The sequence below is a fragment of the Osmia bicornis genome, chromosome 5, assembly GCF_907164935.1.
Source record: "Osmia bicornis bicornis chromosome 5, iOsmBic2.1, whole genome shotgun sequence".
NCBI lineage: Eukaryota > Metazoa > Arthropoda > Insecta > Hymenoptera > Megachilidae > Osmia > Osmia bicornis.
In genome coordinates, this window is record NC_060220.1 from 358,820 (window position 1) to 378,865 (window position 20,046).

Here is a 20,046-nt window from a genome sequence, read left to right on the forward strand (position 1 = left end):
TCGACCCCGAGCTTCTACCCTCAAACCTTCTTCGCCTGCTACCACCGCCACCTCCACTTACACCTACACGCGTCCTTCACGCTACCACTTACCTAAGCGGTACGACCCTCTGATCTTCTCTGTGTACGGTTATTACAGTAGGTGAAGAGTCGGGTCTTGATAAAGGCACCGGCTGAGCGAAACCAATCGACGCTTTAACCCCTTTTCTCTTTGTATTTTTGGGAAGCAGCAAATGGTAGACTGTGTTTTAAAAAATCTTGATCAGTAATTAAATAGTGACTAGTACTGTCAATTTATTTTGTTGCAAATGGCATTTAAATTGAAGATATAAACAAATTTAAAATCGTGGAAGAAAGATTCAATGATATATTTTTAGATGCTTGCCCCCCCCCCCCCCCAGTAAGAATTCTAAATCCACCCCTCATATATATATATTTGCAGTAACATTTAGAAATACTTCCCAAAATGAATTTTGTTTATATTGTAAGTTACTATTTGAATAATTGTAGAATTACCATTTCTTTGCAGCTTTCCTGTAAGTAGTAGTTTATTTATGAGTCACGCGTGATTTCAGCCACTTGGAGTATTTCCTTCCAAATACACCGCCATATTTTGAATAGATTCTTCTTGCAAATGTTCTTGAAGGTAAAGATCTAATAATACCGATCAGAATTAGCAGACGTGTAACGATCTAACATAATTACTTGTAACTTTGGAATAATAACGGTAATATGCGATACCTGAATCGGTCCATGGTGCGATAATCAAAAGCAGTAATGGTTATCCGCGCAAATCAATGATATACGTAATTTCAAAGCTTGCAGGTCTCCCAAAGTACAGCTATTCGAAATTATTATCTATTTAAACAATAAATGTTTCATTTATTAAGCAATGATTAACAAAATAAAATAAAACAAGAATTATTCCATACCTTTCAGGAACCACGTTTTAAAAGTATACGAGGGCACTACTGTTCCCTAGCTCGAGAGCCAACATTGAAATACTAGAAGTTCCTATACGCATGAAAATATGACTAAAAATTTTTTCTCAAAAGTTGTCACTTGTGAATCGATATACTATGAACATTTCAAATTTTCACAACTGAACATTTTCCGATAATTGGAAAAGCACGGAAAAGATTATCAGTTATGAACAATTATCTCGATCGTTATTATTGGGATGATTTTATGAACGCTTTATAATAATAACGATGACGTAAATTATGGAACGAGATCTTTCCAGATTAACTGCAGGTAACCTACGCCTGTATAGAAAGAACCTTGAACTACCGCTGTCTATTGGACCGTAAGAATTTTTGCCAAATTTATAATCAACGGGACAACCAGAATGAGTTCTACACATTTATCTACCGGTAAGAACATATTCTCAATAGAATCGAGTGTAATTATAAATAACTCTATTTATTTCATCATATTACAGGATCGGTTGCCCCGCCCGTTGTACCTGGAAAAATACGTTTGTATAGCATGCGATTTTGTCCATACGCGCAAAGAATTCATTTAGTACTCGATGCGAAACATATACCGTAAGTTAATTAATTTAATAAGATATAGTTTCATTAATTGAATTTTGTTTTATATTTTGGATATTTACCTCTCTTAAATAGGACAGTTATATTTGTGTTGATATCTGTATCCTTCATTCTCACGTGTTCTTTCAATAGTTATTTTTTTTAATTATTTTGTAATTACAGATATGATGTTGTTTATGTAAATTTAATACGTAAACCTGAGTGGTTAACAGAAAAAAGTCCTTTGGGTAAAGTACCTTGTATAGAGTTTCAGAGTGGAGAAACATTATATGAAAGCCTTATCATTGCTGATTATTTAGATGAATCATATCCACAAAACAAACTATATCCTGATGACCCTGTGGCCAGGGCTAAGAATAAAATGTTGATCTCTAGATTTAATACTGTTATAAATATTATGTACAAGGTACATACAATCGTAATATACAATTCCTGCAAAACAAATATTATCTGTGTAAATGTAAAATTGCAACTATTTTTTTATTGTAGTTGTATCAAAATACATCTGCAGATCGTGACGTATTTAATGAAGCATTGACTGAATTAGATCTTTTTGAGAGAGAACTTGCATTAAGAAAAACACTATTCTTCCATGGTAACTCTCCTGGAATGGTGGATTTCATGATCTGGCCATGGTTTGAAAGATCCGATATAATTAAGGTCTTACGCGGGGATCAGTTTACTATACCTCGCGATCGTTTTAAGAGACTGGTAAATTAAAAATTTATTTAATGATCATAATATAAAACCGTTTTATAAAAATTAGTGTGTACACAATTATAAATTTTTTATTTACAATTCCAGATGGAGTGGAAATCGGCTATGAAAGAAAATCCTGCAGTTCAATGTAGTTACTTAGATACTGAAGTACATGCTAAATATATCCAAAGTCGTCAGGCGGGTACACCTCAATATGATTTAGTTGTTCAGGCTACAAAACTAATGTAATATATTGTATTTAAAAATATATATTTTTATATTGCGCTAATAGTTCAATGGATGATATTTTTCAAATTGTATAAAAATATTAATTATTAAACTGGCATGAATAAAATCTTATTCTTTGTGTCATTTGTGGAATATTTATGAACGGAATGTTTTATACTATAAGTTCTCTTCTGTAATGAGTTAAAGAATAAAATATTGCTGCTTATATTGTAAGTTTAATACTGATCTCATTTGTATCATTTTGTAATCTTATTTGTTCAATACAATATAAAGCATATCATGAAAAACATTTTCCATTAATATAAAAGCAATTGATATTACAGTATAAATCTTATCTTTTGCTTGTAACAGTCCATATGCATGTAATTAATATAGTATTCCTTTAATATACAGGTATGTAAAACTTTTAAATTATATCTTTCCATAAATCATCAGGTACAATCCATAAAGCAGGAAACATATAAAAACTAAGCTTCCTGCTACCATGAATGATTTCGTATTTTCCTTTCTTAAATATTTCAGTTTTTCTTCATTTTTTTTTAATACCCCTTTGATTTCTTCTAACTTTGTCTCTAGTTGTTCCCGACTTTCTATCGTAAGTAATTTGGTCCTAAGTTTTTTTTCGAGGACATCAACCTTATACATGGAGTCTTTCAAAGTGTCTTCCACTTTTTGTATCTACAGAGCATAAAATAAGCCATGAAAGGTATCACAGACACAGGTTAAGATAAGATGAGCATATTGAATTCAAATAAAACATACAAAATTATTGACCTTGTATATACCTTTGTCATAATTGTTTCGTTTCGCGCCATTTTATAAATGAATATGTATCCTTTTCTGTTACACTATGCATAAATTCTGAATCACATTTCAAGTAAACGCTCTGACACTTATGAACGTCAGATGCACGTGTTCGTCGAATACCTCATCAAATACAAAATGGCGGAACTGACCATGTAGCCTGGTAAACTCATATGATAATTTTTCATTTATATCTTGAACTTACAAATATTTATTCGACCATTTTATAGTTATTTAATTAAAATATAATACTTAATACTGAAAGCTTATCAGTATCAAATGTCCAACTGTTCATCTAGAAATCTTAGAATCAAACCATAAAATCAAAGAAACATTACAGTAACTTTGGTATCAATTGAAAGTTTAATTTTTCAAAGATCACATATTCTGAATTGTATTGTACTTTTACAAAATTATATTTGTCGTAAAATTATATGTATATTAAATACTTTCCAGTAGAGAAGTTGGAACATAAAGCTAATACACTTTACAATAATATGAAAACGATGAAATTTAACAATATATGTACATCTTACGACTAAACGCTGATATAATGATCGCTATCGTTAAATACGAAGCGAAGAAATGACATAAATATAAGGATTAGAGATTAAAAGTGCTAATTGTATAAGTACTACTTAAAAAATGATTTAATTTGTAGTGCACGTCATATTATACATAGAACACAAGTCTTTTTTTGCAGGTTCACTCATCATCTCATACATACATGTACTAATAATAATTTCTATTAACTTAAATAAAATTTATTCCATTTTCTCGCTTAGATTCTCTTTCACATATAGATAAAATTAAATCTGAAACATAAAATGAAGTATTAGAAGTATTGTATTGGGTATTATTTAATAATTAATAGCTTTCTATATTTAATGTACCTGCAAAGTGACTGTGGTAAAGATGATATAATTGGTCCGTACCCTTGAGAGTTATCATACAACTCGAATAATGGTGCAGCAACTAATTTGTAGTTCTTAGGTACTGCAAATAGGGCTAAAAATTCAAAACTTTGTTATCATCTTAATTTATGTTCTATTTGATTTCTCAGTAAACGAACGCATTACCTTTCTCTTGTAACTGAACAAGAAATAGCCTTTTATGCTCTTTTGGTTTTGTAATATGTGGTGGTACATAAGGATATTGAGGCGGTTCAAAATTAGGTCTCCACCAGTTTCCAATGGTATCTTCTATCACCCATTCCTGTTTAACTCCGTCTTGACGTCCAAATGTCTAAAAATTATTTTAATATTATACTACCGAATTTTTTAATATTTTTATATTTCGTTCATAGATATTACGAGACAGTCTTCTTCGCTCAGTCCACTAAGAACATGGTTACAATACTTTTTTTTTTTTTACAGATTTAAAACGGCTGTATAATCTTATCAATTCTGTTAACAATCTAATCAACAATTTCCTTACATGTTCCTGTAACTTCTACATGTATATAATCAACAACACGGGCCAGAAGTATTTCATTCAAATACTTTCGGCTTCCTTTGCTTACAGATACCTAATTAAATGAAACAGCTGTTGTACATACGTTTGTCATTTTAATTAGAAATTGAATAAATGTATAAAGGTATAAAATCTGAAAATTGCCTATTAATCACATTAAGAAAAATTACGAGCCTGCGTGTTTTAATTATTTTCTAACAAGAATTTTAAGACTATATATTATTTAATACATCTTTTTCCTTTTGTTTTCGTCAACGGATGACAACAAAATGTTAACAGATATGTACGATACAGTCTTCTTGTTATAATCATACAATCTTCACCTGCTGCCCCTTTCTGTCTGAGTTAATACATATGAGAGAAATAAGAACAATGTTCTTAGCTAACCATGATACATATAATGTAACACATTATAAATGTATTATTATGAACAACAAAGTGTCCGGGCATGCAGCACACTAAAAGTATAAATTCTAACATAATAAATTAAAAACTCCCCTATTTTGAGCTACAGGCCCGGTTACATAAGTTCTACAAATGTTTGTAGGAATGATACAATAGATTCCTAGTCAGTATTACAATCTAACATATCAAAGTGCCACTCCTAGCTACCCTGTAAGGTAGCATAAGGCGTCGTGCTAACTGTTACCTCTGTTAGGAGCCGTTTTAGGCCCTCTACCTCGTCTTCTCCTGCATTTAATTCTCCTCCAGGCCTAGAAAATACAAAAAAGATATACAAAATATTTAACACATGCACGTAACATAAATTTCGTGACATTTTTACACACAAAATTTATGCTTACAATTTGAAGAACGTGGTTCCCAATTGTAGAAGGAGGACATGTGGTAATCCATGTTCATGTACCAATAAGACCCCTTCTACGCTGCGCCGCATTCCAATTTTGTCGAATTCATCTCGCATGCGCTGAAACCTTGCTGGTACTGATGGATCTTTCTCGAAGAGTGGCTCTTTTGTTCCAAATGTATAGTTTGTCAAAGGATATCTATGATAAATGAGTTTTATTTTTGTGTTAGGTTCTTATTTCTTTTATGTAATCCTTCAGTAACTAAATCCGGTTTCTTCAACATTATTCTCACAAATAATTTTACAATATATAATTGTAAAGATTATACAGGTACTCACAATGCACTAGATTGAGCATGTAATTTTGCACCCAGGTACCTTATATTAAATTCCACATTTGATACAAAACAGAAAATATAGTTTTTCATGCAAGCAATTAGAATAACATACAGATATATGATATAAAAACAAATATTTTGTTTGACATTTCTGTGTTTAAGAATGTATATATATATATATATATTGAACCAAGGTATATTTATATATGTATATAACTGAGAATAAATGGCAATTAAAGGAATTTACATCTGTAAAATTTACAAAGCTTGTATGTAAATACAATGTTGAACAGTGTACATCAATGTACCATATAAACAATATTCTTATATAATTGCAAATCTTTCAGTAATAACCACATACATATGGTTTTTAACTATAGTAATTATACATACAAAAATTGATCTGATATGTACAAAGCATTATATTACTTATAACATTACATCTTTATAGGATGTTTATCAAATGTACTTATACCATTCATTTTGAAGTACTACACGATACATGTATTTATACTACTCTCATATATTTGTAATTTTTTATTATTATAAATAATGTGATCTATAGGTTATATATTGATGTCTTCCAACAACTTTTTTTTTGTATACAAATATTTTTCTCATTCTTTCTGGTATTTTCAAGTACCGTATTCCCAAAATGCAAAAGTGAGATCAAAACAATTATATAATTGACTCGTTAGATTATATATTATTATTTACTTATAAGTATCAAATAGTGCTTTGTGATATGTTTGTAAATATGTAATAGATATAATACAGTTTTTAATGTCAGATGAGATATGAAATATTAACAATAACGCATTTTTAAAAGATATAAATCTTAGAATGCAATATGTGACACTTTATGACTACTTTAAATTAACTTCATCATTTCATGAAGTATTATTCAAAATGTTCATATCAATGCACATTTCATGATTTATTAGATTAACAGCTAGATACAGTTATGAACTACCTGAGACAAATACATTCATGATAATGTAAATACAAAAATGTTTTCTATTGCAAATTGCACTTTACATAAAAAGTGAAAGGCCAATTTACTAATGAAAAAAAAAAAGAAAAATACAAAGACCATTAATTTTTAAGTATTACAGGTTGTGTACAAGTCTTAGAGCATAACAATTTAACTGGCGGAATTATTTTGTACATTTTTCATTTTATACAGGACATAAAAATAATTCATAATGTACAAGTGAAAACAATTAACAGTGATGATACAACTGCTTTCAAATGTATACGCATTACAAATTAACAGTCACGCTATTACAGTGACTGTAAAAAAATAACAGAACATGTTTTGTACGCAAACATACATTCAGTATATAAAAAAGGCCAGCGTACATTACATATACGATGGCTACAGCCTTTATAAATTGACAAATAGAAATGAAATTTGTTTCTCATCAGCTTCTCTATAACCAAGATTGTATACTTTGTGCAGGTAAAGCACAAAAGATATAACTTTATTCTATATCAGGAAATTTTAAGCAGTTAAAAAAAATGTACTATAAAGAAAAAATTGTTTATTGCAATGTACATATATATAGATTTCAGGATACACTGAAATAGTTGGTTATACCACATGATAACATACAGACGTAAATAATTACCGAATGATATAATAATCGAGGCAATAATTGAAATGCGCTGCTTAAAATTTCCGTAGATACTTAACGAAAAGATGAACAGCCGTCTCATGGTTGTACCATGTAAGATGTATCGAAAGGTGTTAGGAACATAATTTTAATTGCTAGCGTCTCTTAACCGGCCATAGTTGTTCTACAGGAGAGGCAGTCAAAACATTAACTCTAAAAAATAATGTAATTAAGTCACATACTAATTATCACTTACAAATTCACTGTCCTGTTGATAGTTACGGACTGGTTCTGCACCACCTTTCCTTCAAATGAACTATTACTTGCTCTTCGCGGCCAACCACTTCCCTTCACCTGAGTTGTTGCCATCGCCATTTTTCTCTCTATTACCCTCTATAAACTGAACGAACTAACGTATACCCGCGAAATCGAACCACTTCGTGGCTTCTCGAACGTCCAGAAACTATTTCGCGGGCTACACAGTGTTGTCCAAAGAGTGTGCTATACTAGCGCCCTCTTTGTATTATGTATAAAAAAAACCATATTGAGGATGAAACTATTTATTTAATTTTGTACAAAATGTGATGCACATTATTCAAGACTTATTATTTATTTATAAGACTATTAAGGTTTAATATTAGGGATCTAATAACGAATTTTATTTTATGTTATTGGCAGCACTGAAGGACGCTTCTACGGGGTTCACCCGAGCAAATGCACGGAAAGCGGCAGCCATTCCAGAATAGGATTAAGGAAGCATTTGGCGTTTATTGGGAAAGAAAATTTCTTTGTTCTCGCGTTTAAACTTATTTACGACGCCTGAAATCAGCATTCTCCTTATGAGATCCGCCGTTTTTTCATAGTAAGTTCGGTGAGTCAAATATTCTGGTGTGCTTCTCAAATATTTCCATCAAAATTTCTAAGCTACGAACATGGCGAACGGGTAATACAACGTAAAAGAAGTCTCTCTTGTCTTATAAGTTCACTGCTTATCTCGGAACTCAATTTCATATGCATGAAATCTTTAAATTCATATATTTTTCTGTAGTATTCTGATATTATTAACGACGAGTTAAGTCTCTTTGCTTTGGGCGATTGTTTTATACTTGGAGAACATGGGCGTCGGAATTCAATATGGTTGCTTTGTATCAAATAATAAGTTAATGAACTGTATCTTGAGTTGTTATTTTTCATGTTATTTACGTTATCTCAAATATCGCAGAATTATGTAATAATGACAAACCCAAACATTGATTTAATGAAATTGTTAAAAAATTAAAAGCTATGTAAGTGAGATAGCAACACACTTAAAATATCTAGAGTTTATAGTTACAGTGTGTATAATATGTGGTTGTAGGTACAGTATGGAAAAAATGGTGTGTGTTGCAGGATCTTAGGCAAGTCAGTGTGTGTTAGGTGTCAAGATCAGGTATCCGCGTCATCAGTGGACTTTTATACAATGACACGGTGCAGTTGACTCCTTTTCCACTTCTCCATTTTATTGTCCTTCGCTGATGGACTGTTTGCTGCTTGGTCGTCTTTATTCTCATCGACTTCTTATCTTTCATCGTACATTTTAACTGAGGGTGAAGAAGGAAGAAATTTCTGAAGTATCTAAAGCCGAAGGTAATGCTTCATAAGTAATGTAATAAAATCTAGCTCATAATCGTGGAGGGAAGTGTTGTGATTTTACTACAGGCTCATTTAGTTCTTCATTATCTTGGAATGTTTCAAGATAATTCATGATAATTAAGCATTATAATTTCACATTTATATCTCATCCAAAACAATTTTGTTTTTATTCTATATTTATTTCATGTAATAAGACATGGTAAGTAATTAATGAAAATAACAACAGCAGGAATAATAAAGAAATGAAAAACAAGATATTTTAAACAGAAATGGAGAACATTCTACATGTTTGCACGATTATCTCATGTTCTTCATTTTTTAAGAATATTAATCATTATCAGTAAATCCTAGCATTATAAACTTACCTTTATGAAATAAAGAAAATTGATAGTTCTTCACAAAATATACATGTCATGAATTTCAATGATATCGAGTGAAATATAATAGAGTAACTTTTCTTATATAACTCATAGGTTTTATTAAGCTTTAAATATATATTTGCAGTCTTTAAAACATCAGAGTTAAGCTCTTTATTAAACCTTTATTTTGTTGCATATATTTGTATACCTTGATTCATTAGTTATCAATGAAAAGAGGTAAGTTTATTCATGGTAAAGAAAGCTTTGCACAAATAAAATATTTTGCAAAGTTTAAATTAAATTATTTTATATCACGGTAGCTTGTTCTTTAAACAAATTATTGAATATTTTAAACAGAGAAATTTTTTTAATATAGGACATAAGTTTTATATGATTACTTTACTGATTAAAAAAAAAAAAAAACCAATGTTTATATAAACTTCTGAGAATATCCAACATGCATACATATTCAATTAAAATAAGCAAAATGAAAATTACGAGAAAAGGTCGAGTAGGCATCGTTCGTGATTTTCATGTAGTGGTCAGATAGATTAACAAAAAAAGGGGGAGCCAAAAATGCTGAAGTGGAATATCTGCCGCATCTCTATCTCCTGACTCTTCTTTGCTGTGAAGTGCATTTTTCTTGCGTGGTCCTTGAAAGCTGGGAGTCATCGCCTTCTCATTCAAGTGCATTTCTGTTGCATGCTCTACGTGGACACAGTGGTCATCGAATTACTCTACAAACTTTTCCAAACACTGTTCCTTCTGTTGCACTGATACTTGAAAGTGCAGTACAATACTTTTTTGTTTGGTTTTCATTATACAAGAATAGTAATATACATATATAGTCATATATAAATCTCAATTCAGCACTATGACTCCGCGTTCGTAAACGATTAAACCGTACCGCATTAATGATAAAACAATCGTAAAATAGGACTTTATAAAAATTTAAATTTCTAAATATGAAAACGTAAAACGCATAGTAAACAGCGTTGAATCCATCATCGAAGATGTTAACATAATCGTTTTACTGCTCGTCGCAAGAACGGAGTATATTTATATATACGTGGACAACGGCAATCTAAGAATTACCTTCTGCCTACACAGCATACGTGCTTCTGTTGTGTCGTGCGCATACAGTTCTATATTTACAATTTTTGATGACGCATAATTAGATCGTGCACACAACACAGAAGCTTGCCATTATTATAATAGTCATGAGTTGTATAACATATTTTCGTTCGTAATCATGCTGAGCGTTTCGACGCGACCTCGTTCGCGTAAATTTGAGGTTATGGACGTGACAGCATTCGAAACTTCTTTCGCTCGATTCATTTCGGCGACATTTTAATGCAACTTTATAGTGTAATATCGAGGAAGGTGAGTGCAAAGGAAGTTTCGAGCATTGATAAGGCTTATCTCGAAATAATAATGATGGGAGAGACAGAGAGACACGATGTCTTGGTCGTCGTGAATGGTTGTAAGTTGATGCAGCTACAGGTTCAGAATGGCCGCATAAAAGCCTGGTGAATGGAATCGAGTTGGAACCTGTATTACATCTGTAATGGTACTTCGACCTTTCTTTTGTGCTTGAGCTGAACGTGCAGCCAGCTTCGAATTACGGCGATTTTGGACCGACATCGACCTCCTATCCCTCATTCCTGCCTTCGTAAATGTTTTTTAAAAAAAATGGTATCTTCAAAACATTCTAATGGAACGTATTAAAACTGTACGAATCTAATTTACAGTGACATACTAGTAATATAATTTCTTTTTTTTTTTACATTACGTTTTAACAAATAAGGTAGTTCATAATGAACCTCAGAAGGTGAGGAGGGAAATTGGAAAACGTCGACTTTTTTTTTTTTTTTTAATTATATACGATTTATAAGTTCTTCAAGAAAGAATTTTTTCTCGTTACCTTATTTTCTGATGTATGCTTAGGAATTCGAAATCTGATCCTCCTGAAGCTGAACAGATTTTGAAACGAGATTCTCCCCCTAGATTGGAGAAACTACCCCTAAATCGATAAAAGAAAACCGGTAGGGTCGTCGCTGCTTCAGCACTTCGTATGTACCTCAAACCGGAAGTATACTTCTGCCGCAGTTTATTTCTCCGCTAAAAAGACCAAAGTCTACAACAAGCGTTCATCCAAGCGTGATTTCAAATTTCATGATCGTCCTCGACGATTGAAAAGGAGACAGGAAACGATAGGAAAAAAAGAAAAAAAATGGGGCACGCATTTGAAATCTCCTTCTCCGGAGTTTCGTTTTATACCTTCGACTACGTTATGGACACGTCGCTGTTTGGATGGAAGCTGAAAAAAAAAACTGGCAATGAACATCGTCGTTGTCGATTGTGCCTTTTTGTTTTTTCAATTGAATGATCGGTGCTGACAACGATAGGCGGTCCCGAACCTCAGCAGACTTTAGCGATGATCGATGCTCTAAACTGTATTGATCTTTACCTGATCAGAAAGTTGCGACACTTAACTTCGTTAGAAACGTAATTGAACTCGACTATTATTTGATAACTTTAGAAGAAATCTTGACTAGTTACAACTTACTTGCTCTGTGGAGTGATCTCTGGAGTCTGTCGAGTGATCCTCTCTATAGGCTCGCAGCAGGAGGTTCCACGAAATTAAGATTCGAACACACATGGTGAAGGATTACGTTTGAAAAGCGTCTGCGCTGTTAAACTTTCGATCTACCGTCGGTTCTATTTATAAACCTACCAATCTGACGAATTTCTGAAAAAGCGTGATTGTGCTGAATTAGGGTAACCAGACCCTGGTACCTTAATTTGCTTTATATTAACTTCAGGAAATTAAATCCAATTTAAAAGATTTTATGCTCTATAATTTCTCAATATCTAAAGATTAATATTCTGAGTAATAATATTTCAGTTTTGATTCGCTGAAAACACAAGAAATTTAATTTTTATCTTATTGATTGCTTAAGATAATGCGGATGTTATTTCTGCTTCGAAAATTTGGCATAAGTTTAAATAAGATGATTTATTCAAGCAATACCTTCGTTTGTTTGTTGCTCGACAACGCGTTTCACGGATTTATCGGCGTTAACTCGAATCGTTGGAGGATCTACGCTCGTGGAATTTACTAAAGCAATAAACGTTCCTGGATACACGTTGCTTTGGAAAAAATCGTTCGAATCTTGTCAGCTTCGCGAATGGTTGCTGACCCGTGAAAAGGGTACGATGAAATAGAAATACCTCTTACCAATCGGAGTATCTAGAGAACAAGTTTCAGACTTGTAATCGCTGCAAAATCATCGCCGGCGCTACAGGATCGCGAAACGTTTGATTCATTGGATGCAGATGCAGCATAAATGAGACACCATCGCATGATCAATCATGCTCTGATCGATTATACGGAGACTGTCCTGTGGGATCTCTTCGTGTTTTTGCATTTAAATTCAACTAAATCTTCAATATTTATGCGGATAGTAGGAATTTTTAACATTTACAAAATTTCATACGTATATCGTGCTATAATTAATTACTTCGTTCATCATCATTTTTTAGCTTGAATAATTTATCTTTTATGAATTACACGCAACTGGAACGTTAAACACCACTTTGAACACGTGAACTCCAAAAATAAAAAAAGATACTGTATATACACACCTGTACAGGATGATTAAACACGCGTTGTTTCGAAAGAAAATTTTTACTAAATATTTATGAACATACCTGCTGATTGGAGTACTGATAATACCGCAAAAGGTTATCATAACAATGTTACTTTTATCGTGTTCTTAAATCTTCTTATTGAAAAAGAATACTTCGAAATATTCCACTAATTAAACGATAATTTATGCGGAAGATTAACATCGACAGATAGAATGGTCGACATCCTTTTAATTAGCTGATTAGTAGTTAATTAGTGGGGTACCCTGGTATCCGAGCACAATGCGAATAGAGATCTAGGGCGATTTTAAAATACTCCAATGGGAGCATAAGAAATTCTTCAGCTTTAATATACATAGAAGAGTTATTAACGCAATGGAAATACGAGCTGAGATTTGAAAATAAAAGTCTCCCTTTGCGATTCCTACTTTTCCATCGTCGTAGAATGAAGCGATCGATGAAACCTTTGAGCTTCGTTTGCCGTCCGAAAGCTTAGAACATCGGTACTACTGTTTCCTTGTACTTTAATTTAATACCGTTTTACATTCGCTTTTGGTCTCTCTTATTCTTGGAAATATTTACTTTCTTCATTTGTGTGAAATTTTCTTGAAATACGTAAGGGATACTGTTGGATACTTGGAGCATTTTGAAATTTCAGTGAATTTTGCTGTATATAAACGAAATATTTGTTATTTAAACTAAAAACGATAAGGACGATGTTGTATTATATACTGAGAGATGTATGTTAAAGAATTGTACAAAAAAGAAGAACAAAGGAAATAAAACATCAGAAAACTTGAATGTTTTAGTTTCATTCTACAATTCTCCGTTTCCTTCATGTGTATTTAAATAATTCGCTGCCAAAGACTCTTTCTATCCTCGTTTAATTCGAATCCTTCGGCTCGGTTGCAGATCTCTTCGAATAACAATCGAAAATGAGCGTGATAATCAGGCTACAGAACTTGGCATGGTCCGCCAACGCTTTGGACATTCGCCAATTTTTCAGAGGCTTGAGCATACCGGAAGGAGGGGTGCACATTGTCGGTGGTGAGCTGGGAGATGCATTTATAGCGTTCAGGTAATACAATGAAATCTACTAATTGAAGAAAATTCTTCTCCCATGGTTCGTTCATAAATACTCTTCGAGTTGACGATGTTGACGATGTTTGGACGGAGGCTTGAATTCGATGCAATTTCCAGCACCGACGAAGACGCCCGGCAGGCGATGATGCACGATGGCGGCAAGATCAAGGAGATGAAGATCAAGCTGCTGCTAAGTTCCCGCACAGAGATGCAAAAAGTGATAGAGGCTGCCAGACAACAGACTCTGAGCCTTCAGTCGTTCATGCAGTCGACACCTGTCGCGGTTCCTCCGGTTGTTCAGAAGCCAGGATCTCCCACCGACAGGCGAGAAAAGGAGAAGGACAACGACAGCGAGTCGAGCAAAGATCGCAAGGATAGGCGAGACAGATCGCGATCCAGGGACAGATCTCGATCCCGTGATCGCGACAGGGATAGAGATAGGCGAGACAGAGACAGAGGTCGGGATCGTAGACGTCGAGACAGAAGCAGATCGCGAGACAGAGAGCGCGATAGGAGAGACAGGCGTCGTCGTCGCGATCGATCCAGGTCTCGAGATCGTACACGATCCAGGGACAGAGACGCTAAGCGTAACTCCACCGGTGAACGTCGAAAAGACGCCACCGACGATGATAATAACGACGTCGTTTGCGTCGGTCAGTTCCACAAGGACAAACCTGTGCCCGGTGCGAAGAAACCGCTTGAGAATGGCATCTGGGAGGTCCCACCTCAGACTCAGATGCAAGCCGCCATGCTGGCCCCTGGAATTCTGGGCGCTGGCGTGGCTGCTTTGTCGCAGGATGGCGAGCAACGATCCATGATGATCAGCAGTCCCGTGATGGGACATCCGTCGCTGCTTCAACAGAGCCAGTTCCCCATAAACGGGATAAACAGCGTTGGATTGATGCAATCGCACGTCCAGACACTTGGGCATACCGTAGGCATGAATTCCTTGTCTCAGAACATAGGAAACTCGAGTCTGCCGAATTTAACCAGCGGAGTGGCCTCGCTGAACCGATCCAAGGAGCCTTGGAATCAGAATGAACAGAGTAGAATGGATCAGGTCAGGTTTCCCGGTAGATCCGGTCAGTTCGGGACCGATATGTACGGTTCAAATGGTTCCATAAACTACAGACCTGGAATCCGACCCAACAATCCCTTCCTGAGTAAAGTGCAAGAGTTAGAGGGCCGTCGCAATCCGCACGCGTTCCAAGCGAACAGTTCTCAGTACAATTTCGACAACGACAGGCAGTCGAGCCGCAGCACGACGAGCAATTCGAGATTCTCCAGCGACAGCAAGAGCAGCAGCGGTAGCGGACACTGCGTGGAAGTCCGTAACATGCCTCTGAGCGCCACGTACAACGATGTACGCCACGCTTTTCAAGGCATTTATATCAGGAAAGATGGACTGAAGCTGATCAACGATAATCACGGGAACCGTGTCGGTATCGCTTACGTTAAGTTCAGTAAGGCTGAAGGTAAAGAACTCGCGCTAAACACGCCAAGATACGTCAGAGGATCCGAAGTGGAGGTACTCCACCTGGAGGAGAGCCTTTTTGACAAAGCCGTAGACTCTTATTCGCCTGAGAAAGAGAGAGACCGAGGGGAGGATGGAGTTGAAGACGTAAGAACCTCCACCTGTATTCTGCTAACCGACCTGCCGTCCTTTACCAAAGAAATGGACATCGCAAAGCTCTTCCACGACTGGAAGATCAACGATCTCTTCATCACCAGTAGCAAAGAGTCCGGCAGCACTCAATACATGGCCTACGTGCAGTTCGCCAGAATAGAAGACGCGAAAGCGTCCGTCAGCACCTCGTTAAAAATCGGCAGTAAACCTGTGACGGCGACAGCGATCACCGAAGAGAAGTTTGCTCAAGCGAAACGCGAACACGAGCAGAGCAGCCTGAACCAGACAGCCACCTCTGACTGCGTGATCATGCGGGGTCTTCCCTTCCAGACGATCGACCGCGACATCCTGGACTTCTTCTCGGACATCGGGATCGTTCCCCACCGGATACACATGTTGCTCAATCAGAGTGGTAAACCTGCGGGCGAGTGTTTCTGCGAGTTCGACACGACGGACGAGGCTCTCAGAGCTACGGCAAAGAACGGTTTACCTTTTGGTAAGAACGTACCAACTATAGAACTGGTCCCACGAGCAAAGATGCTCGAGACCCTCGGCATGGTGGATCCTCAAGTTATGGAGACGCAACAACAGCACTTCCCTCCGCTTCAAGAACAGCGACCAAGATTCTCAGGACCCATGAATCATCTGCCTCGTTTTGGTAACTCTGCATTCGGACCCAGGTGTCCTCCGGGTCTGATGGGTATACCGAGACATTTGCTGGGTCGACACCCAGGTTCCATGGACTATGTGGAAGGTTTTGGCAAACCTGGCTGTGTCCTGTCTCTAGAGAATGTTCCGTTCAAAGCTGACATCAATGAGATTATAGAATTCTTTGGAGATTTTGATGTGAAAAGAGAGAATGTTATTCGTCGTTATAACGAGAGGGGTATGCCCACTGGTGATGCCAGGGTTGCGTTCGCATCGCCCAGTGAGGCACAGAGAGCCCTGAGGGAATTGAAGCATTGTAAAATGAGGGACCGCACGATATACATGAAACTTGCGTGAACACTTGCACCAACTACCAGGTCAGGTGAATGACTGCCTGAGGATCGTCGAGACAGTTCTGAGTCACTCTCAATGTGACCAAGGAAACAGGCCCGCGTGATCGATGGATCGTGTAGGTCAATGACACTCATCAATGATGTGTTTTGTAAGGGAACAATCATATGTAGAAGCTGCGTTACAATCAAAAAGGAAAACAAAGGAATGAACGCATGCGAAAAAGAGAATGGTTCTTTCGTCCACAGTGTATTAATATTCGTTTCTTGAAATGTTTGTCATTCATTTGCAACCTTTATTTTTCTTTTTGTACATAGAGGACAGTGTAGCTTTTTAACAAGATTGTTCTTGTTTCTTAGACGACTTGGCGGTCGTTCCTAGGACGTTAGCACAATTATTAAGGAATGTTTCGTTTGAAAAAAAGAAATGCTCGTTTTTCAACAGATTTAGTGACAAACAATGCAGATCTCCTTTCTGAAATAGTGGGATTCGTTTTGTTCTTTTTTATTATTCTGATCAAATACGTAATCGTATCCCGACTGTTTAATTTCATTATCATTTTAATGGGATGATCTTCTCTGTCATCGAGAACAGCATTGTTGTATTTCCATATCCATTAATTAGTGATTAAGGTCTGTAAATATAATTGTAAAAGCATCTTCAACTACGTTAAAACTAACTAGGAATCACTTTCGTTCTTCACATAATTACTTGAATATTCTAATGAAATCGCAATAAAGAGTACAATAAAAGACTTGTTCGTCACGATTTGAGCAATTTTATCATTCGATGCTCATTTGATCTTATTCCTGACGAAAGTGTATTGTCGAAAAGGCAGAACTGAGAGAAAGACATACGAGGATGTTCATTCTTGTCGCAAATAAAACATTTCGTAACAATAATAGAATGTAAGCGATACACGTATGTATACAACAGTACAAAGATCGAGTATCAATAGAAAATTTTGCTCTACATACGATTTAAAATCGCTTCTGAACAAACGGTTCATCAAGACTAAGCCGTATTTTCTACCAACAATTATGTATGTACATTACATATACTACGTTATATCGAATTGTATATAAACTATATATATATATAAAAATGATAAATACAATACAATCTGCATAGATGTAAAATATTTATACGGCGAATTTAGCGATGAAGTTTAGGTGTACTTAATTGTTCATTTTGCCGTATTCTTTCTGTTCAGTATAAGCACTTGAAGACTTCAATAAATTTATATTTACAACGATAAAAATTGAGTTATTATATGCAATAAAACAATCAGGGATCTGCTAAAAAAGATCCCACAGCGAAACGATCTTTTTGTATTTTTCAAAAACACCGCCAAATCAGTGCCGCTAGCGCTACCTAAGCGTAAGCGCAGCAACTATCAAGGGGGAGTGTTTTCTCCTTTTTTCATAAAATAAATTACTTTTACGCTTTATTAGTAGTAATATAGTGTTTTACAATGACAAAGAGCTTTAAATAATAACGTCAGAATTCAGTGGAAGTATTAGAATTAATAATTAATTAGTTTTTTCGCTAATCGTGGGATGGTGCTAACGGTACCATTTGCAAAGCGCGCAGTGGTATAAAATAAACAACGCTCGCACAGTATTTTCTGCATTGCAAAAAAATATTTTGCGATAATATGGTATTCTCTTTTATTGTTGTACGAAGTAAGTATTTTGATTTATAACATAGATTATAAGAAAGGTTATCTAATTGAACGAGATACAAGTAAGTATGTACATTCCGTTATACAAACGGTAGAAGTTTGAATAACTGTATTAATGTTTTACTAATTTGAAAATTAAACTCGTAGATGTACAATTCAGCCTATACTTCATCCATGGTACAAGCATGCAGGTACCGATTCGTAAGATGGATTTGGATCGCGACTAATTTATCAGTCAGTCAATTTCCAGTCAATTTTCACGGTAAATATGTCTGGGCATCCATATTGTATTCAAGAAAAACGGAAATCAATGTCTGACAGATGTCACATCTTGGATAGGCTAGCTGTGGTAATTATTGTATGGTAATCAATTCTTGATCGCAAGGAGTGACTGTGATCCTGCCAAGTTATTGTTGCTAAATGTACTGTGGCAAATCATTGCTGCCTAAATATTGAGTCACAACCTATTCTTGTAACCGTTTTCTGCTTCTAAGCTCGTAACGCGAAGTACATACGCGTTTAGCTTGATATAAACGATTTGTGAAACTCCAGAACGTGACTAGTCCGTTAACGAGTCAGACAATGGCTTTCCACGATGAAAAGAATAAGTCTAACGGTAACGAGAGGTTGTCAATTACAAGCTCCTTTGCTTGATCGATCTACTTGTTGGGGTCTGATAGATCCCACCTCACTGGTTACTTTCAGGGCCGGCCCTGCAGAGTATTTCCGTTTTTTTTTCTGTAATGTTTCAGAAATAGAATTTATCTGATCAAGGTCTTTTTGTTTACAACTGTAAATTTTATTAGAATAATATCGACGACCAGATATTATTTGTTTCAGAAACATTTATCGATTTAGTTAATCTAAATCGGAAGTACTTCAGAATTTTTATCGTTTGCAGGGTCGTTCTGTTAAAAGGAGTACATTCAATATAAATAGCTTTACGTAACGTTAATTCAATGCCAATTACGATTTTACGGTGCAGCGTTTGTCAATGCTGCGTTATGTCAACAGGAGACTCGAAATGCATGTATATGGTATACGCAAGAAACAAGGAAATACGTTCGACGTGTATTTAGAACGATCTTGGTGTTGCGTTTAAATTTGTTTGCCACCATTTTTACCTCTGAAATGAATAATGCAGTACCTACACACGGAACACAGTAGAAGCATGCATGCAATGCCAGAGTTCACAGAATCGTACGGATTTATGGGTTTATGCAAAAAGGAATGCACCAGTCTCTGACACGGACCTATGTCATTTATCGAGGCGTTTATTGAACAGTTAATGATAGTTTATGGGCTGCGTTTCTCGGTAAAGAAGAAATTTCTGTCAGGCCCCCCACCCCCCCGTGGCCGGTACGAATTTATATTCATTGTTAAATGATATGTTTATGTAATCTGTTCTTGGATAGTTGCACAGCTTGACATTGAATGTCATTTGTTCATTCAGTCAGGCATAACAAAATCCTGTT

General features: G+C 35.4%; 4 protein-coding genes and 1 long non-coding RNA gene across 8 annotated transcripts; 2 read left to right on the forward strand and 3 right to left on the reverse strand.

Annotated features, from left to right (window-relative positions):
- Window positions 1-13: 13 nt before the first annotated feature.
- Window positions 14-1,020, reverse strand: LOC123987808. The gene is made up of 4 exons (XR_006829413.1): window positions 932-1,020; window positions 741-857; window positions 516-653; window positions 14-240 (listed from the first exon to the last, which is right to left on the reverse strand). It is a non-coding gene; the product is annotated as an uncharacterized LOC123987808 (long non-coding RNA).
- Window positions 1,021-1,237: 217 nt separating this feature from the next.
- On the forward strand, window positions 1,238-2,611 carry LOC114882731 (pyrimidodiazepine synthase-like). The gene is made up of 5 exons (XM_029199698.2): window positions 1,238-1,372; window positions 1,441-1,546; window positions 1,715-1,958; window positions 2,042-2,263; window positions 2,357-2,611. Exons 1-5 carry the CDS (start codon window positions 1,348-1,350, stop codon window positions 2,498-2,500), a joined length of 741 nt encoding a protein of 246 aa, XP_029055531.1. The 5' UTR covers window positions 1,238-1,347; the 3' UTR covers window positions 2,501-2,611.
- Window positions 2,612-2,695: 84 nt separating this feature from the next.
- LOC114882733 lies at window positions 2,696-3,698 on the reverse strand. Its single transcript, XM_029199700.2, has 2 exons — window positions 3,286-3,698; window positions 2,696-3,178 (listed from the first exon to the last, which is right to left on the reverse strand). The coding sequence occupies exons 1-2, from the start codon at window positions 3,313-3,315 to the stop codon at window positions 2,912-2,914; spliced, it is 297 nt and encodes a 98-aa protein (XP_029055533.1). The 5' UTR covers window positions 3,316-3,698; the 3' UTR covers window positions 2,696-2,911.
- Window positions 3,699-3,932: 234 nt separating this feature from the next.
- On the reverse strand, window positions 3,933-8,011 carry LOC114882732 (cleavage and polyadenylation specificity factor subunit 5). The gene is made up of 6 exons (XM_029199699.2): window positions 7,793-8,011; window positions 5,581-5,781; window positions 5,427-5,490; window positions 4,384-4,549; window positions 4,198-4,312; window positions 3,933-4,119 (listed from the first exon to the last, which is right to left on the reverse strand). The coding sequence occupies exons 1-6, from the start codon at window positions 7,909-7,911 to the stop codon at window positions 4,098-4,100; spliced, it is 687 nt and encodes a 228-aa protein (XP_029055532.1). The 5' UTR covers window positions 7,912-8,011; the 3' UTR covers window positions 3,933-4,097.
- A 102-nt stretch (window positions 8,012-8,113) lies between these two features.
- Window positions 8,114-17,655, forward strand: LOC114882726 (epithelial splicing regulatory protein 2). Of its 4 annotated transcripts, none has more exons than XM_029199690.2 (4): window positions 8,114-8,407; window positions 8,926-9,162; window positions 14,091-14,256; window positions 14,379-17,655. In XM_029199690.2, the coding sequence occupies exons 3-4, from the start codon at window positions 14,114-14,116 to the stop codon at window positions 16,891-16,893; spliced, it is 2,658 nt and encodes an 885-aa protein (XP_029055523.1). In that variant the 5' UTR covers window positions 8,114-8,407; window positions 8,926-9,162; window positions 14,091-14,113; the 3' UTR covers window positions 16,894-17,655. The 4 variants fall into 4 exon arrangements, 2 of the variants coding, with proteins under 2 accessions (XP_029055523.1, XP_029055524.1); XM_029199691.2 differs by having other exon boundaries at window positions 8,114-8,398; XR_006829410.1 differs by lacking the exons at window positions 14,091-14,256; window positions 14,379-17,655 and adding an exon at window positions 11,475-13,979 and having other exon boundaries at window positions 8,926-10,910.
- Window positions 17,656-20,046: the final 2,391 nt, after the last annotated feature.